This window comes from Zophobas morio, unplaced genomic scaffold (assembly GCF_036711695.1).
Source record: "Zophobas morio isolate AGI-343-1 ecotype UQ-CSIRO unplaced genomic scaffold, CSIRO_AGI_Zmor_V1 ptg000008l, whole genome shotgun sequence".
NCBI classification, from domain to species: domain Eukaryota; kingdom Metazoa; phylum Arthropoda; class Insecta; order Coleoptera; family Tenebrionidae; genus Zophobas; species Zophobas morio.
Genome location: NW_026972113.1, coordinates 645,264 through 672,774, shown reverse-complemented (window position 1 = coordinate 672,774; position 27,511 = coordinate 645,264). Strand labels below are relative to the sequence as shown.

Sequence of the window (27,511 nt, the reverse complement as noted above, 5' to 3'; positions counted from 1 at the left end):
ACTTTAATTGCATCAAGCAACTGAAAACAGTTTTTTTTTGTAGATAATTAAATACACTGTGGTGTTCTGATTTTGAAATTTAAATTTCGCGCCAAGAAAAAATTAGCAATCACAAACCTAAACGAGTGTAATTACTGCAATATCAGTTGATTAATAATTTTCTAATCTTATCCTTATTTCCGACTATAATTACCTAATAGTGTTAATATGTGAAAATGAATAATAATATTAAAACTACAACTCAGACAAATATTATACACCATGTTTCAAGTAACACAAGTACAAAACCTTCAAACCATAATGATTAAAAATTTACTGATAATGGTAATTGCGTTGTGTAGTAGTAAAATGGATGGTCTTACAAATACATTTGTGTTATCAAAATAATACTGAGTCGTCTAATAAACAAAAAAAAAATTACTTAATAAATTTGTAGTCGACCCGATTGTCGACAATGGAAGAATTTTATTATTATCAATCAATCTTTGAACGCCACTCTGTCAACCCACAACGAATTAACAAATTTCAAAAACTGGTGCCCGACTTTGCCCTCTACACTTTTTTTTTAAACGACGTAAAAAAGTCCCCAGTAAAGTAATCGAATTTATTAAAAAAACTCAATTAGTAAATAAAATAAATTAGTACAAATTTGATAAATCTGGTATAAAAGGCAAACGTTATTAAAGCTCAGAATTACGAAGTCGTTGCGGCTTTAGGAACAGGCACTCGCACTCCCATCAGAACACACAGCTGATTCCGTACTGGTCTGACCACGTCGACAGGCTGCTCCCAGTCCGCACTGCTCAAAACCTGCATAATCTCGTCCAAATTTTCCGTCTTAAAAACGGCCCCATCACCGTATACCAGGAGGGACTCGTACAAAATGGACGCCGTGGATTTCCGGATGTAGCTCTGGCGGTGGCACAACAGAATACTTAACTGCACCAAAGCTGACTGACAAGCGTCGTTTTTCACCTAAACAACAAACATATAGTGACTTTTGACTTAATCACTGCTGCAATACCTGAACAAACTGGGCCAAAAGATTAATTCCGTCGATCAGCTTGTAGATATCTTTGCACCCTGAGATTTCCGCTAAAATTAATTTTAACAGTCTTTTACAAAAATCGGCAGCGGGGTCTTCAGTTAGGTGATCGATGCACCCCGAGCTGAAAAATTTTTCTAAGAAGCGAAGCGTCGGCACCGTGATTCTGTCCATTTTCTGGTGGTCTTTGAAAATCGTGTAAATAACTTCACACAGACGATTGATTTCTTCAATTCTGCTACTTTTCTTCTCTCTTTGCATATAAGCGAAGAGCGAAGAACTGGAATTTTTGACTAATGTTTCAGTCAAACCGCCTATGCTACATATTAAGCCAAGCATCACGTTATAGGTGTATTCTGGAAATTTCAACAGTTCGACGAATTTAGGAAACGTGTCTGACGCCGAATTCCAATTCAGATTTTCATAGTCTTTGGAAAAAATTGTGACTATGTCGTCGTAAAACGGGATTTTCGGAACTTGAATTTCACTAAAAACGACGATTAAATTTAAGCTAGTCATACTAAGAAAATAATTACTGGTGAAGAAAACTGTAAAAAATTCTTCCCGCCAATGCTCTCGTTCTGTCTATTCTTTCCACTGCTTGTTGTGCAACTCCAGCCACGATTTTACTAACCAACACTCCATCCAACAAGTCCGATTTTTTTTCAACTACCTTGAAGGTCAAAGTCTGGAGACCTATCATGGCAGCTTCGCGCACCCACGCCCCCACATCCCCTCTTTTATCCTGCGTGTAATCCTTCAAACCCCCCAGAAACACGTCGTAAATATTTAAAACACTCTCTTTGTGAAAATCTGAAAATTATGTATCATTTTATGATCATGTGCACCACACTTCTCTACCTTCCCCTATTTCATCGGCCATCGTCACCGCCAAACCCGCTAGCGCTTTAATCGAATCCCGCCTACTCTCCGCCCACTTGCTCGTAATTGGCGTAATCTGCGCAGCTTGCACGAGCGCACCAATCACACTACTCAAATGTGACGTCAACATGAACTTAGGCAACGCCCCGAGAGCTAAAGCATGCCCCATTCGTACTTCCTGCTGCGACGTAGAAGCCAACTCGTGGATGTACGTATCAACGAGGTGTTTTTGTGCCGCTTTGTTCGAATAGTAGTACTTGGATAGAAGTACGGGTAACGCTTTAATGGCAGCGGATTGAATAGTCGGGACGTTGTAACTGATGCATTCATTGAGAAGATTGAGCCAATCGTCTACAACAAATATGTCGATTTTGTGGTTTTGTATTGAGGTTAGGTTACCCGTGACGTCATTAGTTAAAGCGAGGGACGCTAGAGAACACTTTGCGATAAAATCGCAGCAGGCGTTTCTCATTAGCTCGCCACCTAAACCCCGGAAGGCGAATTTCTGGCGGAAATGCGGAACCAAATTTTTGATTTTGTCCAGAATGGGCGTGGTCAGAACGTCTTCGATTGGTTGAGATTTCGCAGTTATCGAAAGGGCGTGGACGATTTCACCAATGGCTAAAACTGCGCCGTGTTTGCTATTCAGATCAATGCTGTTCGTTTTTTCGAACAAGGTTGGCAGCACTGTTGTGACCATGTATTCGGGAGCCTTCATGTTTATCGATTTTATTAACACCGAGTTTAGAAATAAAATACTCACCCTGGAAGCTAAATTGTGTAACGTCTTGGCTGTCAACTCCCTAATAATACAGTCCCAATGGTCGACTTTCCGGTGCAATAAATGGTCAATCATAGGTACCGTGTACTCATTGAACTGAGCGATATACGAACTTATGTTCAAATAAGCGTTATTTCGAACACTAACAGCAAAAAAATCGGCGACTGTCAAAATATCAATGCCGTGCGGGAAAGTCCCTTGGCGGCCTACGTTTTCCTGGAACGCCGCCGACGCCGCCCTCCTGCAATTAATCTAAACAAAAATTGACCACCACGTCATCATTCAAGTACTTCTCTGTCGAAACAAGTGACTATAAGTAAAGTTGAGGCTATAGTGTTAACAAAAGGTTTGAGAATTTCTTTTTCGTAAGCACGTGCGAATGACCAACAGACGTAGCAAGCTGCGTCTCTTATATGAGAACCAACGGATGAGTAACCTCTGGGTTCGTCATAGACGAGTGCTTTGAGTACTACAGGTACCACTACTGGAAGTCTTTTGGGTAAGAGCAAGCCCCTTCGTCCTAATTCTGCTAAAGCTAAACACCCCCCATGCCAGGCTCCATCCCCTTCCCGCGGACTGAACAACTCCAAAATTGAACCCACAACTTCGTCTGCCAAGTCTTGGGGTAGGCGACCGGTGACACGGCCTATACCCTTAGCAGCCGACCATCTACACAAATCAGATGTATTATTGTATAACCCAACTTATAATATAAATAGTTACCTGACAACTCCATCACCACTGCGCAACCCTTGAATCAACTGATCTATCACCTCCTCAACTTCATCAGGCACTTCAATATTTTCATCTTCTAAGTTTTCTTCAGTTTCGGGTAAGTGCGAAGTTGTACCATCCCCCGCACTTAAATTAGCCGCCAAAGATCGACTCCCTCTTTTGTAGCGCCATGCAGCCACTCTAGGAGGCAGAAACGTCAAACCTGCACACCCACAAATAAAACACAAATCGCGAAATAAATAAATCGTACCTATTCTTTGAACGAGTTTGTACACCAGTTTTTGCACGTTCGTTCCTGCGTTTTGCTTAATATCGTCATTTATAACCCACGCTAGCAAATCGTTGGCGTATGGTAGCAAATCCTCGCGTTTACCATGCTTTATAATCATAGCTACCGAAGCTAGGATGCCTTGTTTGACAAAAACGTTACTTTCGGGGGCGGTGCTTAGCGAAATCGCCCAATTAAAATATTCGGACAAGTGTTGCTCCTTTACGTCATTTCTGTAACCAATAAGATACTCAATCGCGTGACAGTTGTGGCCTTGAGTGTCAAATAATGGACAGACTATAGGTTTTTAAAATTAATTTACCGTGTGATAAAGCGTGCTGATAAATAGGCAGCGGCGTCTCTACACTTGTCAGAGACAACGACATATTGTTTTATTACGTCTAATACCCTACACATCACAGTCTTGGAATTATCACCAGTCTCTATGGACCCATCAAAGCGGTTCAAGTGGAATGGTATCATAATAATAATTGAAAACCAAAGCAGCAACACATATCTCGTGGTCCAGGTTTCAGCATCATTGGGGTTTTGCGCTTCCAAAAGTCTTAAAACGGCTTCAAAATCAGAAACCTGGAAACATAACCTCAAACTTATTTTTTTGTAATAGTCAGAAAAAAACTAAAGGTACCTCGTGTGGAAGGTGGCGCACAATCACCTTATACCCCCTCACATTTACAACGACAAACATGTATTTAAAAACGCTGTGTTTAACATCCATGTTGTTTTCGCTCCGTATGATACTGATACATTTTGCGAGCAATTCGTCTAAATGGGTGTCCAGTAAATGCGGCTGTTCTTTATACTGACCAATAATCACACTAAAACGTTCGTAAGCTTTTTCACTGAGAGACTTATCGTTGTAGGTGTTTTTGAGAGAGTCAATCATTTCGAGCACTTCTTTGGCTTCGGTGAATAGCTCCAAGGCACAACCTAGCCCGAAGGGCTCCTCTTCGGTTTCTGTATCCATGCTTTTGGTGTCGGAATCCGGCATTTTCAACGTTGTTTGATAATTTTTGAAACACAAGGTTTGTTGACTGAAATGTCACTTTTGACAAGTTGGAAAAAGCGGTGTTTTACTGGTTGCCTGCACGAAATTCTTTTTACATCGAAAATTGAAAGTGGTATATTTTTATCAATAGTTGCATTATTTGCTTACCAAATGTTGACACTAAACACACGCGTTGGTTTATTTGTAACAAAACAACGTATTTATGGATTGAAAATTAGAATTCTAGGGGTTTTGCGTTTCGGGTTGGGTGCAATGACCGAATGACATGAAGACAAGACATGACAGTAGACGGACAAATGACAGAAATTCTTGTATTATCATGAAAATTAAATTAAAGCGCACTCGACGCGTCTATAATGTGGTTTTTAACTTATATTAGTTACTTTGCAATAGTAGTGCAATTGATATTTATTACAATAGCAATAGGTGAGTTTTAACATTTCCTAACCTAACCTAAAATTTTTCTTTGAAGCCGCTGGCCTTTACTACCTTGCGGAATTGGTGGAGGAATACTCCAGCGTCGCAAAAAAATGTATATGGTGGACAAACACCGTAAGCATACTTGTGACACTAAAAAAGTAACTACATTTGGTGATTTGTAGATTGTGACTGTTCTCTATGTCCTCCTCTGGCTCTTTGAAAATTTCCCGACGTTCATGATTGTGTTTGGAATTTTAGCGCAAATATCACACTTTTTCATACTGAGACATTTCCCATCGGTATCTTTGACGTCGCCCGAATTTATTGCCTCTGTGGTTCTCCTTGTCCTTAACCATTATTTCGCGTTCCAGTACTTTGCAGAGGTGCACTATGTGTTTTCAGAAGTAACGTAGCCCCGGTGTATTTCTCAGTTTTTGTAATTTTTATTTTAGGTAATGGCTTACTTCGTGTTGTGGTTGTGGCTGGTTCCATTTGCTTTATTCGTATCCCTATCGGCAAATGATAGTGTTTTACCTACAGTAACTGAGCACAGTGGTAGATATAGTTGAATTGAGGTGGCAAAGAATTATTTTTTGGTTTCAGATGGCGACGTTGTATCCAATTATTTCTCGAAAAAGAGAAAGTATGGGTTACTTACATTTTTCAATTACGCAAAAGAGTCGTTACTTCCTCTTAGGACAAAGAAAGTTTTTTGATATTACCCACCGACTGATAATAAATGTAGTTGAAATGTTGGTCACCAATGTTACGTAATTTATTATATGAACATTGTTATAATTCTTTGTAATATAGCGTTGTTATTATTTTATTTCCACCTTTCACACTTTGAACAAAACCAGAAACATTTCAAAATTTTAATTCTAGCAACACTTAATACATAAGATAAATCCTCAGCGAACTTTTTTTAAAAATTTAAATAAATTAAAACTTGTAAATCTACTTAATCTTGCACTGTTAGCCTTTTGTTGGCTTGATGGGCCTGCAAGACCGCCACCGCCTCCTCCACTTTAGCCTTCAACGAGTCCTGATTGTTCACCAGAGCCTTCAACTCACTGATGTCGATCTCTAAAAGCATCCCTGTTATTTTGCCAGCAATCTCAGGATACGTTTTTTCGATCACTCGGTACATTCTCTCCCCCAACATCCTCTTATCTTCAGAATTGCAGACGCTTTCGGTGCTCGAATCCCCCCCATTACCCACCGAAACGTTAACCGGTCGTACCATGGGGGTGTTCGCCGTATACTTACTATTGGGTCGGGAAATGGGCACTTGCTGACCCGTGATGGGTCTCGCGTGCACGTTATTCCTCGCATTGTTAACCTGAATGGCGGGCCTGGACGTCGACCTGTACGCAGTGGCCGGGAGAATGGGCAAATTGTACGTCCCATTTAGCCGTGGCAAGTTCTGAGTGGTCCAACGCGGCGTGGGGCGTATCTGCGCCATGTGATTGTAGAACCGCGGCCCTTGCGGAATGGTCGGAATGAGAAACTGGGGCGTGGTCAAAGGCGGCGACAGTGTTTGGTGACGAATGCGCTGCATGCACTGCGCACTGAGGTACGCCCTCCGGTCTTCGTACCGCTGCGCGAGCGCCACATAAATGGGTTTGTTACCAATCATGCGCCCGTCCATCTCGGAAATGGCTTTAGCCGCCTCCTCTGGAGTGGTGTAGCAGACGAAACCGAACCCCTTGCTTCGCCCCGCCTCCATCATAACCTTCGCCGAAGTAATATTACCAAAAGGCGAGAACTCCTTACGCAGACGCTCGTTGTCGAAGGAGTCGTCCAAATTCTTAATGTAAACGTTGGCCCCTTGGATACGATTATACCGCTCGAGCTTCATTTGCTCGTAACATTTCTTCAGTTCTTTGGCACGTTCGGACTTCTTCTGAGCACGACCGACGTAGAGATTAGACCCGTTTAATTCGAAGTTATTCATCTCCACGACGGCTTTTTCAGCGGCTTGGGGGTCATCGAAAGCTATAAATCCAAACCCTTTCGAGCTGCCGTCGGAGTTCTTCATCACCACGCACGACGTGACCTTGCCGAATTTCTTGAACATTTCAAACAGCTGCTCTTGAGTGAGTGTTCGGCCGAAGTTCTTCACGTACACGTTGGTGTATTTCTTCGCTTTTTCGCCGATTTCTTTCTCGCGTTCGCTCCTCGGGATGAACTTGCCCACGTACACTTTCTTCCCGTTGAGGAGCATCCCGTTGACCTTCTCGATGGCTTTATTCGCGGCTTCCAGGTTTTCGAAGTGGACAAACCCGTGCCCTTTGGACAGTCCGTCCTCGTCGGTGGCCACCTTACACGACAGGATGTTCCCGAACGCCGAGAACGTGTCATACATCGCTTTGTTATCGATGCTCTTGTCCAGGTTCTTGATGAAGACGTTCCCGATCCCGGACTTGCGCAGAGAAGGGTCGCGCTGGCTCCACATGATCCTGATGGGCTTGCCTTTGAGGAGGTCGAAGTTCATGGTGTCTAGGACCCTTTCCGCTTCCCCTGTCTGACTGAAGTTGACGTAGGCGTACCCCAGGGACTGCTTGGTCCGGGAGTCGCGGCATACCCGTAAGGAGAGGATTTGGCCCGCTGGGGAGAATTTTTCGTAGAGGAGGGCTTCGGTAACATCTGGGTGAAGATCGCCGACGTACAAGGATGTCAAAGGAAAAAGGATTCCTTGGCGGGAGGTCATTCGTCACGTTTTTGCTTGTTCTTTCTAACACGGTTCAACTTAAAATATAACCCTTAAAGACTATTCGTATTTTTTTGGTTTTTGCACAAATAAAATTGTTGTTTCGGTGCCGTAGCAACGCGAATTGTTTGTTTCATGGAGTGGGCGATATGAAGTCGAAATGGCGGGTACAGAACTGAGTAAAGCTAGTTCTACAGACACGCATGCGCAAACCGTAAACTACCTTTATTATACTAGATTATGTACATGAAATTAGTCACCGCGAATGGATTCTAGATAGTCAAAGGCTTCACGGGAAATTCTGTGGTATTTCGCCATCACTGGCCTGTAATAGTAGGCTTGATAGTCAAGTCTCTCCGCCATTTTATCTTTGATTTTTTTCTCCAATTGTCTCAGTTGCTTTTTCTCGTTTTCCATGAAAATGTACGCTAGGTATTTCTCGTAGTCTTGCTGGGGATCTGCGAGCATGTATCTAGCGATGAAACGAGTGATGGGGCTCTAAATCAAACACAGATGAGAAACCCACCGGCTTAACAAAGTCGCTTTACCTTATAGTACTCCCAATACTTCGGTGTGTAACCTTCTGGTATTTCTTGAAGAGTCGCAGGCCCGATGAACACGTTTGCATATAGAGTTAGAAGACTCAACGGAATTATACCAACCAATGCATAAAAGTGAAACAGGTCCTTGAATTTGTTCCATTGCCACCTGGAGGGTTCCATAGGGAAGACACGGTGTTCCGACATGGGTCTCCATAATCCTAAAGCTGCACAAACATTAGGGTTATGTAATAGCAACAAATAGGTTACCTGTGGTGTTTTTCGTTAGTAATGGTCTTAATTTGCTTAAAATCATGGTGAAGAAACTAAGTGCGATGTTATGCCGCCACTGTTCTTAAAAAATTGTCCTTATTTTTTTATTTTTGTTTTTTGTCTGAAATTTCATGTGTTGACAAGTTTGACAGTCGTGACATAACAGCAGTGTTGCCAACCAAACTACCAATAACCGCCCTTTGATTCTGAGATTTTAAATTGAAATAAAAATTTAAATTTTGTAATTTTGTCAAATCAAGGATAGATAACCATCAATTAATATCAACAGAGTAAAATTTTAACTGGTTTTTCATTTTCCAAGTGATTAAGTTTTTCGTATTCTCGTGTTCCATTATTAGAAAATACTGTACGCTGAAGTTTTAAAATTATCTCCAAAATGATATAACGTTAGGCAAAATTTAATTTTTATGCACGTTTTTTCATCCTCTTTAAAAAAATAGTGACGTAATTCGCAAATCAAATAAGTTTTTTTATGCATTTTTGGTTGTTTTTTGACTTTTTACTTCCCGAGCGTAAGCAAAGGAAGTATTGTAATCGAGTCCGTCGGCCGACTCTCTACTTTTACGTTTTCTCGATCTTTCATGACCCCTAGAAGACGAAGAAATAGGTCTCCCATTTCCGTCTGTCTGTCCGTCTGTCCGTCTGTCCGTCCGTCTGTCCGTCTGTCCGTCTGTCCGTCTGTCCGTCTGTCCGTCCGTCTGTCCGTCTGTTGTCCCGGATTTTTATTAGACAGATAATCTCCGAAAGTACTCGACCGATTGTTGTGAAATTTTGTACTTATATTAAGAATATCATGTAGATGGTAAAACGCTAACCAAAATTTGTCTAATCATCCCCACCACTAAAGCGATGACGTCACTTCAAAATTGTACATAGTAAATGGGTTTTCAATTGTATAAAATAACATAGTCCTACACATGTAGTTTACAACTCTGAATCGACTTTTCACCCGAAACGTCCAGATTTTTGGAAAAAAAATCAAAATTATAAAACAACATTTTGAAATTTAATTTTTAATCTGCTAACCAGAATGCTTTGAAATGTTGCAGATGTTTTAAGGCTATAAAGAGCATCATAAATCTTTAGTCAAAAAATATTTGCTTATCCCCTCCAAAAACTTGATGACGTCAGCTCAAAAGTTTGTGGAATAAATCATATCTAAAATGTACAAAATATGATGAGTCTGTACTTGTGAACTATCACTCCATTAATATTTTTTGGATTTGCATATACAGGGTGACTCAAAAAAATTAATGAATGCGTAAATATATTTTATTGATTTAATCAGGAACTACAAAACCGAATGCTCTGAAATCTTGCAGATGTTTTAAGGTCATAAAGAGCATAATAAATGTTTAGTCAAAATATATTTGCTTATCCCCTCCAAAAACTTGATGACGTCAGCTCGAAAGTTTGCCGAATAAATCATATCTAAAATGTACAAAATATGATGAGCCTGTACTTGTCATTTATCACTCCATTCATATTTTTTGGATTTGCATATACAGAGTGACTCAAAAAAATTAATGAATGCGTAAATTTATTTTATTGATTTAATCAGGAACTACAAAACCGAATGCTTTGAAATCTTGCAGATGTTTTAAGGTTATAAAGAGCATAATAAATTTTTAGTCAAAATATATTTGGTTATCTTCTACAAAAAACTGATGACGTCAGCTCAAAAGTTTTCCGAATAAATCGTATCTAAAATGTACAAAATATGATGAGTCTGTACTTGTGATTTATCATTCCATTCATATTTTTGGATTTGCATATGCAGGGTGACTCAAAAAAATTAATGAAGGCGTGAATTTATTTTATCGATTTAATCAGGAATTACAAAACCGAATGCTTTGAAATCTTGGGAATATTTTAAAGTTATTATAAGCATGGTAAACTTTTGTTCAAAATGTATTTGTTCATCCCTCCTAAAAAAATTGATGACGTCGCCCTTAAATTTTGCTGAATAAATCCTATCTAAAATGCAAAAAATATGATGAGTTTGTACTTGTGATTTATCATTCCATTCATATTTTTTAGATTTTCTTAAGAGGTGGTTGAAAAAAATTAATGAAGTCAATCTATTTTATTGATTAAATTAAAGGCAACACTTATTATTAGTATTACACCCCAACCAACCCAATTTGGTAGACACAAAATTTGTTAAAGGAAAAACTCGGTTGAAACGTAAGGGTAGCACGCTTATTTACATCGACTTTAACATTACAGACCTGCATTTGTTTTATGCGTTCACTTGATTCCGCGAATGTGAAATAGACATGTTTATAATCAACCAATTGTGAATTTCACCGTCAAGAATTAAAATAAAACCCAATGTTTTATATAATAAGCGGAAGTCGAAGCAATAAAACCGACGGTCGTTTTGTTTACAGTTTCTGTGTTTGGCTCTCACGTATGCTGTTACGCCTGTCATCTTAAATTAACAATGTTTATACATACACGATTTTCAGTTGCCTCTGATACGTAGGTATACGTGAGTAAATTGTTTCGTTATTTTATTGATTATTACAAATCAATATTCAAACGACCCAATTCATTTTCCCGAAAATTTGAGAATATAATAATTTTATTCTTAGTATTACACTACATCTATCCCAACTGATATACGTGTCCTTGCAAAAATGTTGATGACGTCATCGCAATTTTTTTTTAAATTCCCACTACAAAAATGTAATGAGAAAAAAAACACAATAGGCATGCAGTCGTCAAGTTTCCGACAGCGAGGGAAGTACTGTCTAAACTCTTTAGACCAATTTTTTGGATTTGCATATACAGGGTGATTCAAGAAAATAAATGAAAGCGTAAATTTATTTTACTGATTTACTCAGGAACTACAAAACCGAATGCTTCGAAATCTTGAAGATATTTTAAAATTATCATAAGCATGGTAAATTTTTGATCAAAACGTATTTGGTCGTCCCCCCTAAAAAGTTTATGATGTCACCACAAAATTTTGCTGCAAAAATTCTATCTAAAATGTACAAAATATGGTGAGTCTCTTCTTGTGATTTATCATTCCATTCAAATTTTTTCGATTTGCATATACAGGGTGACTCAAAAAAATTAATGAATGCGTAAATTTATTTTATTGATTTAATCAGGAACTACAAAATCGAATGCTTTGAAATCTTGCAGATGTTTTAAGGTTAAAGAGCATAATAAATTTTTAGTCAAAATATATTTGGTTATCTTCTACAAAAAACTGATGACGTCAGCTCAAAAGTTTGCCGAATAAATCGTATCTAAAATGTACAAAATATGATGAGTCTGTACTTGTGATTTATCATTCCATTCATATTTTTGGATTTGCATATGCAGGGTGACTCAAAAAAATTAATGAAGGCGTGAATTTATTTTATCGATTTAATCAGGAATTACAAAACCGAATGCTTTGAAATCTTGGGAATATTTTAAAGTTATTATAAGCATGGTAAACTTTTGTTCAAAATGTATTTGTTCATCCCACCTAAAAAAATTGATGACGTCACCCTTAAATTTTGCTGAATAAATCCTATCTAAAATGCAAAAAATATGATGAGTTTGTACTTGTGATTTATCATTCCATTCATATTTTTTAGATTTTCTTAAGAGGTGGTTCAAAAAAATTAATGAAGTCAATTTATTTTATTGATTAAATTAAAGGCAACACTTATTATTAGTATTACACCCCAACCAACCCAATTTGGTAGACACAAAATTTGTTAAAGGAAAAACTCGGTTGAAACATAAGGGTAGCACGCTTATTTACATCGACTTTAACATTACAGACCTGCATTTGTTTTATGCGCTCACTTGGTTCCGCGAATGTGAAATAGACATGTTTATAATCAACCAATTGTGAATTTCACCGTCAAGAATTAAAATAAAACCCAATGTTTTATATAATAAGCGGAAGTCGAAGCAATAAAACCGATGGTCGTTTTGTTTACAGTTTCTCTGTTTGACTCTCACGTATGCTGTTACGCCTGTCATCTTAAATTAAGAATGTTTATACATACACGATTTTCAGTTGCCTCTGATACGTAGGTATACGTGAGTAAATTGTTTCGTTATTTTATTGATTATTACAAATCAATATTCAAAACGACCCAATTCATTTTCCCGAAAATTTGAGAATATAATAATTTTATTCTTAGTATTACACTACATCTATCCCAACTGATATACGTGTCCTTGCAAAAATGTTGATGACGTCATCGCAATTTTTTTTTAAATTCCCACTACAAAAATGTAATGAGAAAAAAACACAATAGGCATGCAGTCGTCAAGTTTCCGACAGCGAGGGAAGTACTGTCTAAACTCTTTAGACCAATTTTTTTTTTAATTTTTGTTGCATTATTTTGTTTTTTTTTCGCATTTCTGTCACCTTTTTTTATTGTTTTTTTTTTTAATATTTTCTTGCCGCATTTTTTGTTTTCATCTCATTTTTCATATTCATATTCTTTTTTCGTCTATTTTTATTCGTATTTTCTTGTTCCTTTTTGCTTTTATGCATAGGTTTTTAGGCATTCTTTTTGTCTCTTTTTACTTTTAGCAGTGAGTATAGAGTCATACATAGTCACTGCTTTTAGTCATCTTTTTTCTCACAATTTTTGTCGTTTTTTCAACTCCTTTTTTTGCTTTTATTTTTTTTTTTTTGTCTCATTTTTAATAGCCTTTTTGCCTCTTTTTTAGCGTTTTTTATGCCTTTTGGTTTTCGTCTTTTTTTTTCTTTTGTTGAAGACGTTATTAAAAATTATTTTAGGTATCTATGGGTAAAAAAATCGGTAGCATGCTTCATTACGCAGAGTTAAAAAAATCCTCATAAAACTCACAAAATCAAATTTAATTGTTTAAGAAACCTGATTTGTTTAGTTGTACTTCAGGAACGAGGGAAGTTCTTTTAATTGAGTAACTTTAGACTGTGCTTTAGAACAATTTTGTTTTCATGTGCATCGTTGAAATTTTTTATTTTACATGCGAAATATATAGTAATTTACGGCTGTTGGGTTGGTTGCACAGATTTCTGGTGACTTTTATTCGCATTTAGTTACAGGAATTTTCGTTTTTCGTTGTTTTCCACAGGACGCCGCCATTTTGTCTGGTGTAGTAAAGCGGTGAAAAGTTGCTTACTTTTAACAAATTTCCATAAAAACCTCGCCGATACAAAACAGTAAGTATTCGCTATTCAGTAATCGTAAATAACACCTTTATTTACCAGACAACCATGTCTATGAGTGACCACGATGAAGGTTACATAGTGAAACTCCGAGGCTTGCCCTGGTCCGCCACAACCGACGACATCCTAAAATTTTTCAAAAACTGCAAAGTCCTAAACGGGAAGCACGGAATCCACATGACTTCATCCCGTGAGGGGCGACCCAGCGGCGAAGCTTTCGTAGAATTCGAAAGCGACGATGACCTAAACTGCGCTTTGAATAAGGATCGAGAGCACATCGGCAGCAGATACATTGAAGGTGAGTCTTCCACACTCACAAACCCGCCCTAAGCCCGCGTTTTTAGTTTTTAAAGTGAATAAAGCCGAAATGGACTGGGTGATTAAAAGGTCAGGCCCGACTTACGGCATCAATGATGACGGTTGTGTTAGATTGAGAGGTCTGCCTTTCGGCTGTTCTAAAGAAGAAATCGCCCAATTCTTCACTGGTACGTCGCTTTCATTTCTCTGGCATTTTCATGAAAAAGTAAAAAACGCCCAAAACAGTGTCACTGTCAACTTTTTTACATTCATGTGACATTTTTCTGGGTGCGTCGACCTCAAAGCAACAGGAAATAATTGCATCTTTTGTTAAGATTGAGTTTTGTCGATGATCAATCATTTTCTGTTGGGGAAGGTTTGCTGTGATCACTCAAATTTAGATATGTTTTGAGATAATATAAGAAAAATGTTGAGTTCAAGGGTTGATTGGGTTATTTGGGTAGGGTTGGAGATAGTGCCCAACGGAATTACTCTTCTGACAGACTACTCAGGGCGGAGTTCTGGGGAGGCTTACGTTCAGTTTGTTAACAAAGAAGTGGCAGAGAAAGCTCTGCTGAAACATCGGGAAAAAATTGGACACAGGTGGGGTATGGGAGGGAAAGGGTCATCCTCCTTTTTTCCATGAACCGATTTCAATTTTTTTAAATTACAACTTGTTTATTCACTGTTGCATTTTTATATTAGTGTGTCGTTTTTTTATTTATGCGCTTTATAAAAATGCAATAGATGTGCAAGTAAGGTAAGTTCATTACGAAAGTAAGAAATTACGAGTTCTATCGTCTATTTGGGTACAGCAATCCATAAATGTTCATTTTTATTCATAGTTTTCGCTTCATGCGTTGCTGTCCACAAATGCGATAATTTTTGCAGATTTTGAAAAACGAGATAAGGTTTTCATTTCATTCAAATTCAGAATTTTAAAAAAATTTACATATTCGAGGGTATATCTTGTCCCGTTTTTGAAATCTACTCGAAAATGATTATTTTGAAATGTGGGATTCAAGGGAAATTATTGCTTTACAGGGGTGTCCCAAAACATGGCCGGTAAATTCAGAAATAATTTTACGTTTTTTAGTAATTTTTGACACATTAATAAAAAAAACTTCTGGTATAAGTGATGGGACACCCTGTATGTTTTATTTTAGAGTTCTGTATACGAAAGTGATTTAAAATATTTTTTTTTCTATTGCCAGAGATCTACAATTAGAATTTAAAGACAGTTTTTGTTGCCAAAAGTTCTGTGTGCAAGTGATTATTTAGATTGGAATGTGCCGCTTCCATAGATGGAGTACCTTGCGAACTTCATTTAGTGACTTCAGCTGTCACCGAACAGTGGCGTAGTCTGTCTGAGTTGTCAAAAAATAAAATTTCGTTTCTGACAATTTATACCGGGTGTCTGGAAATTCGAAATTGCAATTTGAGAAATTTTGATACTGAAAAACTTCAAATTAAGAAACTGAAAAATTAAAAATTCGGAAATTTGAAAAACAAGAAAAACTGAATGATCGAAAAATTGAAACATCAAAAATCGAAACAATGAAAAATTTATAATTAGAAAATTGAATAATCGAAAAATTTTAAACGAAAATGGTAAAAATGAATTAAAAATTAAAAATATCGGAAAATTGACGAATTTATAAACTGAATAATTTAAAATGGAAAACTAAAAAAAATTGCTGAAAAATCGAGAAACTAAAAAATAAAAGAGAATTACCCAAAATTTTATAAGTTGAGGAATGGAAAAATGGAAAACAAAAAAAAATGAAAAAATTTGAAAATGGAAAAATCGGGAAATCGAAGAAACACTGAAAGATTGAAAAATAAAAAAAATCGAAATTTGCAATTTGAAAAATTTTGATATTGAAAAACTTTAAATTAAGAAACTGAAAAATCAAAAATCGAAAAATTAAAAATTCGGAAAATCGAAGAACAGGAAAACTGAACGATCGAAAAATTGAAACATCAAAAATCGAAAAATTGAATGATCGAAAATAGTAAAAATGAATTAATTTAAAAATTAAAAATATCGCAAAATTGACGAATTCAAAAACTGAACAGTTTAACATGGAAAACTAGAAAAATAGCTAAACGAAAAATTGAAAATCGGGAAATTAAAAAATAAAAGAGAGAAACCGAAAATTTTACAAGTTGAGGAATCGAAAAATGGAAAACAAAAAAAAAATGAAAAAACAAACAACTCGAAAATTGCAAATCGAAAATCTGAAGAAACAAGAAATTGAGAATCGAAAAATGAAAGTATCGAAAAATTCGAAAGTTGCAAAATCGAAAAATTAAAAAATCGTAAAATAAAATTTAAAAAATTTGAAAATGGAAAAATCAGGAAATCGAAGAAACACTGAAAGATTGAAAAATAAAAAAATTCGAAATTTGCAATTTGAAAAATTTTGATATTGAAAAACTTTAAATTAAGAAACTGAAAAATCAAAAATCGAAAAATGAAAAATTCGGAAAATCGAAGAACAGGAGAACTGAACGATCGAAAAATTGAAACATCAAAAATCGAAAAATTGAATGATCGAAAATAGTAAAAATGAATTAATTTAAAAATTAAAAATATCGCAAAATCGACGAATTCAAAAACTGAACAGTTTAACATGGAAAACTAGAAAAATAACTAAACGAAAAATTGCAAATCGGGAAACTAAAAAATAAAAGAGAAAAACCGAAAATTTTACAAATTGAGGAATCAAAAAATGGAAAACAAAAAAAAATTAAAAAACAAAGAACTCGAAAATTGCAAATCGAGAATCTGAAGAAACAAGAAATTGAGAATAGAAAAATGAAAGTATCGAAAAATTCGAAAGTTGCAAAATCGAAAAATTAAAAAATCGTAAAATAAAATTTAAAAAATTTGAAAATGGAAAAATCGGGAAATCGAAGAAACACTGAAAGATTGAAAAATAAAAAAAATCGAAATTTGCAATTTGAAAAATTTTGATATTGAAAAACTTTAAATTAAGAAACTGAAAAATCAAAAATCGAAAAATGAAAAATTCGGAAAATCGAAGAACAGGAGAACTGAACGATCGAAAAATTGAAACATCAAAAATCGAAAAATTGAATGATCGAAAATAGTAAAAATGAATTAATTTAAAAATTAAAAATATCGCAAAATTGACGAATTCAAAAACTGAACAGTTTAACATGGAAAACTAGAAAAATAACTAAACGAAAAATTGAAAATCGGGAAACTAAAAAATAAAAGAGAAAAACCGAAAATTTTACAAATTGAGGAATCGAAAAATGGAAAACAAAAAAAAATTAAAAAACAAACAACTCGAAAATTGCAAATCGAAAATCTGAAGAAACAAGAAATTGAGAATAGAAAAATGAAAGTATCGAAAAATTCGAAAGTTGCAAAATCGAAAAATTAAAAAATCGTAAAATAAAATTTAAAAAATTTGAAAATGGAAAAATCGGGAAATCGAAGAAACACTGAAAGATTGAAAAATAAAAAAAATCGAAATTTGCAATTTGAAAAATTTTGATATTGAAAAACTTTAAATTAAGAAACTGAAAAATCAAAAATCGAAAAATGAAAAATTCGGAAAATCGAAGAACAGGAGAACTGAACGATCGAAAAATTGAAACATCAAAAATCGAAAAATTGAATGATCGAAAATAGTAAAAATGAATTAATTTAAAAATTAAAAATATCGCAAAATTGACGAATTCAAAAACTGAACAGTTTAACATGGAAAACTAGAAAAATAACTAAACGAAAAATTGAAAATCGGGAAACTAAAAAATAAAAGAGAAAAACCGAAAATTTTACAAATTGAGGAATCGAAAAATGGAAAACAAAAAAAAATTAAAAAACAAAGAACTCGACAATTGCAAATCGAAAATCTGAAGAAACAAGAAATTGAGAATAGAAAAATGAAAGTATCGAAAAATTCGAAAGTTGCAACATCGAAAAATTAAAAAATCGTAAAATAAAATTAAAAAAATTTGAAAATGGAAAAATCGGGAAATCGAAGAAACACTGAAAGATTGAAAAATTTAAAAAATCGAAATTTGCAATTTGAAAAATTTTGATATTGAAAAACTTTAAATTAAGAAACTGAAAAATTAAAAATCGAAAAATTAAAAATTCGGAAAATCGAAGAACAGGAGAACTGAACGATCGAAAAATTGAAACATCAAAAATCGAAAAATTGAATGATCGAAAATAGTAAAAATGAATTAATTTGAAAATTAAAAATATCGCAAAATTGACGAATTCAAAAACTGAATAGTTTAACATGGAAAACTAGAAAAATAGCTAAACGAAAAATTGAAAATCGAGAAACTAAAAAATAAAAGAGAAAAACCGAAAATTTTACAAGTTGAGGAATCGAAAAATGGAAAACTAAAAAAAATGAAAAAACAAAGAACTCGAAAATTGCAAATCGAAAATCTGAAGAAACAAGAAACTGAGAATAGAAAAATGAAAGTATCGAAAAATTCGAAAGTTGCAAAATCGAAAAATTAAAAAATCGTAAAATAAAATTTAAAAAATTTGAAAATGGAAAAATCGGGAAATCGAAGAAACACTGAAAGATTGAAAAATAAAAAAAATCGAAATTTGCAATTTGAAAAATTTTGATATTGAAAAACTTTAAATTAAGAAACTGAAAAATCAAAAATCGAAAAATGAAAAATTCGGAAAATCGAAGAACAGGAGAACTGAACGATCGAAAAATTGAAACATCAAAAATCGAAAAATTGAATGATCGAAAATAGTAAAAATGAATTAATTTAAAAATTAAAAATATCGCAAAATTGACGAATTCAAAAACTGAACAGTTTAACATGGAAAACTAGAAAAATAACTAAACGAAAAATTGAAAATCGGGAAACTAAAAAATAAAAGAGAAAAACCGAAAATTTTACAAATTGAGGAATCGAAAAATGGAAAACAAAAAAAAATTAAAAAACAAAGAACTCGACAATTGCAAATCGAAAATCTGAAGAAACAAGAAATTGAGAATCGAAAAATGAAAGTATCGAAAAATTCGAAAGTTGCAAAATCGAAAAATTAAAAAATCGTAAAATAAAATTTAAAAAATTTGAAAATGGAAAAATCGGGAAATCGAAGAAACACTGAAAGATTGAAAAATAAAAAAAATCGAAATTTGCAATTTGAAAAATTTTGATATTGAAAAACTTTAAATTAAGAAACTGAAAAATCAAAAATCGAAAAATTAAAAATTCGGAAAATCGAAGAACAGGAAAACTGAACGATCGAAAAATTGAAACATCAAAAATCGAAAAATTGAATGATCGAAAATAGTAAAAATGAATTAATTTAAAAATTAAAAATATCGCAAAATTGACGAATTCAAAAACTGAACAGTTTAACATGGAAAACTAGAAAAATAACTAAACGAAAAATTGAAAATCGGGAAACTAAAAAATAAAAGAGAAAAACCGAAAATTTTACAAATTGAGGAATCGAAAAATGGAAAACAAAAAAAAATTAAAAAACAAACAACTCGAAAATTGCAAATCGAAAATCTGAAGAAACAAGAAACTGAGAATAGAAAAATGAAAGTATCGAAAAATTCGAAAGTTGCAAAATCGAAAAATTAAAAAATCGTAAAATAAAATTTAAAAAATTTGAAAATGGAAAAATCGGGAAATCGAAGAAACACTGAAAGATTGAAAAATAAAAAAAATCGAAATTTGCAATTTGAAAAATTTTGATATTGAAAAACTTTAAATTAAGAAACTGAAAAATCAAAAATCGAAAAATTAAAAATTCGGAAAATCGAAGAACAGGAAAACTGAACGATCGAAAAATTGAAACATCAAAAATCGAAAAATTGAATGATCGAAAATAGTAAAAATGAATTAATTTAAAAATTAAAAATATCGCAAAATTGACGAATTCAAAAACTGAACAGTTTAACATGGAAAACTAGAAAAATGGCTAAACGAAAAATTGAAAATCGGGAAACTAAAAAATAAAAGAGAAAAACCGAAAATTTTACAAGTTGAGGAATCGAAAAATGGAAAACAAAAAAAAATTAAAAAACAAAGAACTCGACAATTGCAAATCGAAAATCTGAAGAAACAAGAAATTGAGAATAGAAAAATGAAAGTATCGAAAAATTCGAAAGTTGCAAAATCGAAAAATTAAAAAATCGTAAAATAAAATTTAAAAAATTTGAAAATGGAAAAATCGGGAAATCGAAAAAACACTGAAAGATTGAAAAATAAAAAAAATCGAAATTTGCAATTTGAAAAATTTTGATATTGAAAAACTTTAAATTAAGAAACTGAAAAATCAAAAGTCGAAAAATTAAAAATTCGGAAAATCGAAGAACAGGAGAACTGAACGATCGAAAAATTGAAACATCAAAAATCGAAAAATTGAATGATCGAAAATAGTAAAAATGAATTAATTTAAAAATTAAAAATATCGCAAAATTGACGAATTCAAAAACTGAACAATTTAACATGGAAAACTAGAAAAATGGCTAAACGAAAAATTGAAAATCGAGAAACTAAAAAATAAAAGAGAAAAACCGAAAATTTTACAAGTTGAGGAATCGAAAAATGGAAAACAAAAAAAAATGAAAAAACAAACAACTCGAAAATTGCAAATCGAAAATCTGAAGAAACAAGAAATTGAGAATAGAAAAATGAAAGTATCGAAAAATTCGAAAGTTGCAAAATCGAAAAATTAAAAAATCGTAAAATAAAATTTAAAAAATTTGAAAATGGAAAAATCGGGAAATCGAAGAAACACTGAAAGATTGAAAAATAAAAAAAAATCGAAATTTGCAATTTGAAAAATTTTGATATTGAAAAACTTTAAATTAAGAAACTGAAAAATCAAAAATCGAAAAATTAAAAATTCGGAAAATCGAAGAACAGGAGAACTGAACGATCGAAAAATTGAAACATCAAAAATCGAAAAATTGAATGATCGAAAATAGTAAAAATGAATGAATTTAAAAATTAAAAATATCGCAAAATTGACGAATTCAAAAACTGAACAGTTTAACATGGAAAACTAGAAAAATAACTAAACGAAAAATTGAAAATCGGGAAACTAAAAAATAAAAGAGAAAAACCGAAAATTTTACAAATTGAGGAATCGAAAAATGGAAAACAAAAAAAATTAAAAAACAAAGAACTCGACAATTGCAAATCGAAAATCTGAAGAAACAAGAAATTGAGAATAGAAAAATGAAAGTATCGAAAAATTCGAAAGTTGCAAAATCGAAAAATTAAAAAATCGTAAAATAAAATTAAAAAAATTTGAAAATGTAAAAATCGGGAAATCGAAGAAACACTGAAAGATTGAAAAATTAAAAAAATCGAAATTTGCAATTTGAAAAATTTTGATATTGAAAAACTTTAAATTAAGAAACTGAAAAATCAAAAATCGAAAAATTAAAAATTCGGAAAATCGAAGAACAGGAAAACTGAACGATCGAAAAATTGAAACATCAAAAATCGAAAAATTGAATGATCAAAAATAGTAAAAATGAATTAATTTAAAAATTAAAAATATCGCAAAATTGACGAATTCAAAAACTGAACAGTTTAACATGGAAAGCTAGAAAAATGGCTAAACGAAAAATTGAAAATCGAGAAACTAAAAAATAAAAGAGAAAAACCGAAAATTTTACAAGTTGAGGAATCGAAAAATGGAAAACAAAAAAAAATTAAAAAACAAAGAACTCGACAATTGCAAATCGAAAATCTGAAGAAACAAGAAATTGAGAATAGAAAAATGAAAGTATCGAAAAATTCGAAAGTTGCAACATCGAAAAATTAAAAAATCGTAAAATAAAATTAAAAAAATTTGAAAATGGAAAAATCGGGAAATCGAAGAAACACTGAAAGATTGAAAAATTTAAAAAATCGAAATTTGCAATTTGAAAAATTTTGATATTGAAAAACTTTAAATTAAGAAACTGAAAAATCAAAAATCGAAAAATGAAAAATTCGGAAAATCGAAGAAGAGGAGAACTGAACGATCGAAAAATTGAAACATCAAAAATCGAAAAATTGAATGATCGAAAATAGTAAAAATGAATTAATTTAAAAATTAAAAATATCGCAAAATTGACGAATTCAAAAACTGAACAATTTAACATGGAAAACTAGAAAAATGGCTAAACGAAAAATTGAAAATCGAGAAACTAAAAAATAAAAGAGAAAAACCGAAAATTTTACAAGTTGAGGAATCGAAAAATGGAAAACAAAAAAAAATGAAAAAACAAACAACTCGAAAATTGCAAATCGAAAATCTGAAGAAACAAGAAACTGAGAATCGAAAAATGAAAGTATCGAAAAATTCGAAAGTTGCAAAATCGAAAAATTAAAAAATCGTAAAATAAAATTTAAAAAATTTGAAAATGGAAAAATCGGGAAATCGAAGAAACACTGAAAGATTGAAAAATTAAAAAATTCGAAATTTGCAATTTGAAAAATTTTGATATTGAAAAACTTTAAATTAAGAAAACAAAAAAAAAAATTAAAAAACAAACAACTCGAAAATTGCAAATCGAAAATCTGTAGACACAAGAAATTGAGAATCGAAAAATGAAAGTATCGAAAAATTCGAAAGTTGCAAAATCGAAAAATTGGAAACATTTGAAATTGAAAGTTCCAAAAACTATTAATTGAGAAACTGAAAAATCGAAGGAATAAAAAAACAATAAAAAAATTAATGGAAGACTTTTTTAAATTCGTAAAAAATAAAACACTGCTTAAGAGCGTAACGTAGAGTTAATCCGCCATTTTCCAGACACCCGGTATATATTTTTTTGGTGTTATTACAAGATAGACGGATTTGACATGATCTAGATGGTCACTACAGTGTATAGTATGTAAGAGTAGATGTTGAGAACTCGCTTATGGTTAAAGATATTAAAATGACAAAGCGTAAGCGAGTTCAAATTTGTGTGATTTATAAAACCCCTCAATGTCTTTGATATTTTCTTTTCCACTTTCGTGTATACACATTTCCATTTTCAAAAAAAAAAAAACATCCAAATACAGAAATTGTAAAAATCTTCGAAACCATTTGAGTTGCGTCGTTCTCAAATCCTTTCGAAAAAATTAATCCTAAGATGAATTCGCTTGCTCCATTTCACGGTTTTATTTTTCGATGTTTTCCCACAGATACATCGAAATATTCAGAAGCAGTTTATCTGAAGTGAATAGCGTCTTGGGCTACTCAGGTCGACGAGGTGGTTCCAATTCTGGCATGTACAATTCCAGACCGAGTCCATACGATCGTGGAGATAGGTTTGGGAACTCTAATAGATTCCAATCTAGAGGCTCCCGAAATTTCAAAGGAGCAAATTTTTCGAATAATGCAGAATATAACAATTACGATAGAGGGTCGAACTGGATGGGCAATAACCAGAACGGAAACGATACTAGAGGAGGGGCGCGCAGCCCCTACGAGATCGATTCGTGGGGCGAGACCAACCAAACAACCGGAGAGAGAAGCGGCATGCATTGCGTGCACATGAGGGGGCTGCCGTTCAAGGCCACGGCCGCCGACATAAGTGAAGTACGTTGAAAATTAATGCTAAACCATACAGTTTTAACGCAAAAGCAGTTCTTTAAGCCCCTGGTTCCCGTGAACGTGCGCCTGCTCCAGGATCACACAGGTAGGGCTTCGGGGGAGGCCGACGTGGAGTTCGCTTCGCACGATGACGCAATGAGGGCCATGAGCAAGGACAAGGGCCACATGCAACATCGCTACATCGAGTTGTTCTTGAACTCTGCTGATAACGGGGGCTCGGGGTACGGTCGGAGAAGGATGTAATTTTTTCCTCCCATTTTCGTTTGGTAGACTTACGTTTACGATGCCACTAGAAATAATTTTTTCTACCGTATGTTAACAAAGACTTAAAGTATTTATCTAGGTATATATTTTTTTACTTAAATTGTATCTTATTTTTATATTCTGTTTAATGAAAACGTACAATATTGAAGTGAACCGGCCACAAGATTTTTGGGTTGCGAATTTTCGGTTTTTCCATATTGGCTGTGCATGCAATTCGGATTCGTTTCTTTACAGTCGTTTGTTTGTGTGAGTATTGAGTTGGTTGTTTGAAGATGTTGTGAGAACCCTCCATTTTTATTTTTCAGTTTATGATACTAACTGTATAAACAATATGAGCAGTTTTATAAAGCATTACTTTTTAGTATATAAATTATATGGAATATCAGGTTTTTGTTTCATTGATTACCCGATTAGTTCGCAATAGTGGCGCCATCATGTAGTTCAATCAATGATCATAAAAGGTTTTGCCGCTTCGTTGTAATTGTCTTGTCACGTCACAAATATCAATCATAACCTAACTTTTTTTAAATTAAATTTTTATTTTTACATCGTGGTAACTACGCCACTGCTGGGTGAAGTAACTTAGGGAGATTTGGAATGTTTAAAAGCCGTTAAGACGAACTTTATTATTAAAATCTGAGGTTATAAACATCAGTAATCAATACAAACAAAAAACTCGCATTATGAATGTGTATATTGATTCTAAAAATACTCTTTTATAAATATACATGGTCCTACGTCTACACAGGGTTAGATTTTGGTTCATAAGCAAGCTGACCTATCAACAAAAGAAAACGCAGCAAATTCATAGCGCATAGGCATGTCGTACCGACTAGAAACAAAAATTCCAATAAAAGTAATTTATTGTCAATAAAATACAAAGTCCCAACCTACTCTTAGGCTTGAAAACAGGAACAAGAAATAAATAGTAGAAAAAGTGAAGCCTCGTACATGTGCATACAAAAATTAACAAACATTAACATTGAAACAATAAACACGCTTGTTACTTACATTTATAAACTATCGCTTAGTCATGTTGATGCCTACATATGGTTAAGTGCAATAAATAAGTTACTTAAGTACAAACAGCGCCACAAAAACTGGTCATTCCCTAAAAACATACCCTGTACTTAGCCCTTGCTTTGGTCTAGCATTTGTGGCGCCCCCTGCACTCGTTTCGTTATTGCCTTGTCTGGAAAAAAATACAAGCATTAAAGAGATACGTAGAAAGAGAACAGGCGACGCGACACGCTCATCGAGCCTCCTTTGCCGTCAATTTATCGATCAATTCCTGCAGAGGCGCCTGCTCCCGTCTCTCAATTAAACTAAATTCCTAAAAAACAAAACCAAACTTACGCCGTAACTCCAACAGGAAATCTTGACCACATACCTGAACAAAGAATATAAAGTGTTTAAAGGAAGTGTTAAGGTGTGCTTCCTCTCCTAATTGAACGACCTGACTAAAGTGCTGGTGATAAATATGTGCGTATACCCGGAACAACCGTTTTAGGATCGTTTTCGCTATCGAGAGAAAATTTTTTGGGAAGGGGACCCCTAAAATCGATCACACTAACAAATGCAAATAATGTCGCCAAAACGCACCTATTTTTGACGGGAAAAGCGTCTCGTCGTCCAGCTGATCCTGAACCCATGTCATGAGATAGTCAATATATTTGGGGGCTGAACACTTAATGGGTTTTTTTACTGTGTGTCCGTCCGCCCAGTGGTACTCATATTTAGGGCCTGCAGACATGATGGGGCAACTTTCCTCTGTACAAAACTCTGTTATAGTGCCATATAACATATTGATTTGGTTAAAGAAGTCCACAGCTGAAAAAACATCGGTTATTATTTACACACCGAAATTTGTAATGTCGTACTATTAACAGCGACCCATTCATTTAAATCCTCGCCCTCTGGTAACATCACAGCAAGCCTCAAGTTCCCTGAACCTAAGGTGGCTGCTGCATGTTTCATCAGCTCATACTGATGAGTACCTTCGGGGATGTTCTTTTTTGGCTTGAAAGTCTTGGAAGAACGGCTGCCACTAAAATCAACTTTAGCAAAACGCAAACTAGCGAAATCTACTACTTACAAAAGGAAACTCATATTAAATGCCCACTTTTCACAACAAAAATAAAACAACAAGGATATCAAGAGTTGGCGGTTTTAAGGCTTCAGTTAATGTAGATCACAGAATATTTATCAAAATGGGACACAATCACAGCGCATAAACCCATAATCCATAGACCATAAAGAAATTATTCACAAGAAAGTTCTTATCGGATCCATACCATTTTTGATGACCTCTAACATCAGCTGTCAAAAATTGCCACCAATCAGAGGCCGATTCACCGGCGCTACGTTTGAATTCATTTCAGATTTTAATAAACCCAACGACAAGTGGCACTAGTTTTCACTAAATAACCCCCAAATGCAACCACAACTCGCTCGAAATTGCCGTGTTTGTTTATTCCGTGCAGTTGTTGTGTTATTTCACTTACGAAAAAATTCGTTTGGTTTCTTCACGGTGCTACGTTGGCAGCTATGGTTTTTGTTTTTGTTGGCACTCTAACTAACCTTACTTTTTGAGCATATTTTTAAAAAAGTGCCGTGTCTTGTGTTTTAACTTAAAATTTGTGTGTAAGTACGCGTTTGTTGCGTCAGTGCGTACACTTTTTCTATTTTTTTTATGTTTGCAGAGTGGTTTGTTTGATGTGACTTTTAATATCAGCATTTTTGTTTCTTGGAAATGGCTTCGGTGTCTGATCTTAAATTTATTTCGGAATACCACCTGTGCCCCCCAGATTCCGACCTAAATATTCTTTTAGAGCAAGTGGATCAATGCAACAGCGATCCTAATTACAAGGAGTTAATTGATAAAGTTGTAAGTTTGTGGGTTGAGCTTTGGCACAGCTGTACTTTTTGTCGAATTCATTTTTTATCTTGGTTAGTTACAAGGCGAAAAAACGGAATTATTTTCACTCGAGTTCATTACGAAAGATTGGTGATTTTTTTGTAAAAAGTTTTCCCTTTTTTTGTTTTTATTGAGCACTGTTTATTGTTTTGGGTCATCAGTTATTTAATCTTTTTTATTTCGTTGCAGTTGTCTAGATGCGCGAAAGAGTACAATACCTCGAACGGCCCCTACATCAGAAACGTCGTTATAGAATATTTTAATCGCTCTGGCTGTCGCAAGAATCTAAGAAAATACATGTATGAAAGATTAAATTCACAAATCGTAGGCGAGAATACCTTGTTTGAATATGTCGTGAAAAGCGTGATAAGTGAGATCCAAGAGAACATAAACAATTTAAACATTTTTACAATAAGGCTGTGTTATAAAACTTTAGTTTTTTTGGGGAATTTCACGTGCAATTTCACCAGTGGTGAGAAGCATTCTTACGTATTGGATAACGTGTTCCCGTTTTATTTGTGCATCATGGAAGTGTATAATAGTCAATTATTGTAAGGTTTTAATTAA

The 27,511-nt window shown here is 34.0% G+C and overlaps 7 protein-coding genes across 10 annotated transcripts in view; 3 read left to right on the top strand and 4 right to left on the bottom strand.

Moving 5' to 3' along the window:
- Positions 1 to 590: 590 nt before the first annotated feature.
- On the bottom strand, positions 591 to 4,981 carry LOC135124966 (tubulin-specific chaperone D). Its single transcript, XM_064050201.1, has 12 exons — positions 4,889 to 4,981; positions 4,361 to 4,828; positions 4,034 to 4,302; positions 3,694 to 3,944; positions 3,432 to 3,645; positions 2,999 to 3,377; positions 2,691 to 2,960; positions 2,327 to 2,639; positions 1,907 to 2,278; positions 1,582 to 1,858; positions 1,025 to 1,532; positions 591 to 975 (listed from the first exon to the last, which is right to left on the bottom strand). The coding sequence occupies exons 2-12, from the start codon at positions 4,721 to 4,723 to the stop codon at positions 694 to 696; spliced, it is 3,498 nt and encodes a 1,165-aa protein (XP_063906271.1). The 5' UTR covers positions 4,724 to 4,828; positions 4,889 to 4,981; the 3' UTR covers positions 591 to 693.
- A 21-nt stretch (positions 4,982 to 5,002) lies between these two features.
- On the top strand, positions 5,003 to 5,990 carry LOC135124968 (protein TEX261-like). 2 transcript variants are annotated; one of them, XM_064050205.1, is made up of 5 exons: positions 5,003 to 5,167; positions 5,214 to 5,293; positions 5,344 to 5,565; positions 5,614 to 5,713; positions 5,765 to 5,990. In XM_064050205.1, the coding sequence occupies exons 1-5, from the start codon at positions 5,098 to 5,100 to the stop codon at positions 5,875 to 5,877; spliced, it is 585 nt and encodes a 194-aa protein (XP_063906275.1). In that variant the 5' UTR covers positions 5,003 to 5,097; the 3' UTR covers positions 5,878 to 5,990. The 2 variants fall into 2 exon arrangements, with proteins under 2 accessions (XP_063906275.1, XP_063906274.1); XM_064050204.1 differs by having other exon boundaries at positions 5,614 to 5,716.
- Positions 5,991 to 6,022: 32 nt separating this feature from the next.
- LOC135124967 (polyadenylate-binding protein 4-like) lies at positions 6,023 to 8,007 on the bottom strand. Of its 2 annotated transcripts, XM_064050203.1 has the most exons (2): positions 6,431 to 8,007; positions 6,023 to 6,247 (listed from the first exon to the last, which is right to left on the bottom strand). In XM_064050203.1, the coding sequence occupies exons 1-2, from the start codon at positions 7,872 to 7,874 to the stop codon at positions 6,123 to 6,125; spliced, it is 1,569 nt and encodes a 522-aa protein (XP_063906273.1). In that variant the 5' UTR covers positions 7,875 to 8,007; the 3' UTR covers positions 6,023 to 6,122. The 2 variants fall into 2 exon arrangements, with proteins under 2 accessions (XP_063906273.1, XP_063906272.1); XM_064050202.1 differs by having other exon boundaries at positions 6,023 to 8,004.
- Positions 8,008 to 8,084: 77 nt separating this feature from the next.
- LOC135124969 (NADH dehydrogenase [ubiquinone] 1 beta subcomplex subunit 5, mitochondrial) lies at positions 8,085 to 8,854 on the bottom strand. The gene is made up of 3 exons (XM_064050206.1): positions 8,684 to 8,854; positions 8,423 to 8,640; positions 8,085 to 8,372 (listed from the first exon to the last, which is right to left on the bottom strand). Exons 1-3 carry the CDS (start codon positions 8,727 to 8,729, stop codon positions 8,127 to 8,129), a joined length of 510 nt encoding a protein of 169 aa, XP_063906276.1. The 5' UTR covers positions 8,730 to 8,854; the 3' UTR covers positions 8,085 to 8,126.
- A 4,919-nt stretch (positions 8,855 to 13,773) lies between these two features.
- On the top strand, positions 13,774 to 24,412 carry Glo (glorund). The gene is made up of 6 exons (XM_064050198.1): positions 13,774 to 13,880; positions 13,929 to 14,184; positions 14,231 to 14,371; positions 14,648 to 14,786; positions 23,352 to 23,748; positions 23,797 to 24,412. Exons 2-6 carry the CDS (start codon positions 13,935 to 13,937, stop codon positions 24,004 to 24,006), a joined length of 1,137 nt encoding a protein of 378 aa, XP_063906268.1. The 5' UTR covers positions 13,774 to 13,880; positions 13,929 to 13,934; the 3' UTR covers positions 24,007 to 24,412.
- Positions 24,413 to 24,703: 291 nt separating this feature from the next.
- LOC135124965 (MOB kinase activator 1B) lies at positions 24,704 to 26,340 on the bottom strand. Its single transcript, XM_064050200.1, has 5 exons — positions 26,123 to 26,340; positions 25,908 to 26,074; positions 25,630 to 25,857; positions 25,418 to 25,581; positions 24,704 to 25,360 (listed from the first exon to the last, which is right to left on the bottom strand). The coding sequence occupies exons 1-5, from the start codon at positions 26,134 to 26,136 to the stop codon at positions 25,280 to 25,282; spliced, it is 654 nt and encodes a 217-aa protein (XP_063906270.1). The 5' UTR covers positions 26,137 to 26,340; the 3' UTR covers positions 24,704 to 25,279.
- A 262-nt stretch (positions 26,341 to 26,602) lies between these two features.
- LOC135124960 (tRNA (32-2'-O)-methyltransferase regulator THADA) overlaps positions 26,603 to 27,511 on the top strand; it is a 37,144-nt gene continuing 36,235 nt past the window's right edge. For both annotated transcript variants that reach the window (XM_064050194.1, XM_064050193.1), the window contains exons 1-3: positions 26,603 to 26,670; positions 26,730 to 26,914; positions 27,134 to 27,495. In XM_064050194.1, the coding sequence (XP_063906264.1) occupies positions 26,780 to 26,914; positions 27,134 to 27,495 (497 nt within the window). In that variant the 5' untranslated portion in view covers positions 26,603 to 26,670; positions 26,730 to 26,779. The remainder of the gene's footprint in view (positions 26,671 to 26,729; positions 26,915 to 27,133; positions 27,496 to 27,511) is intronic.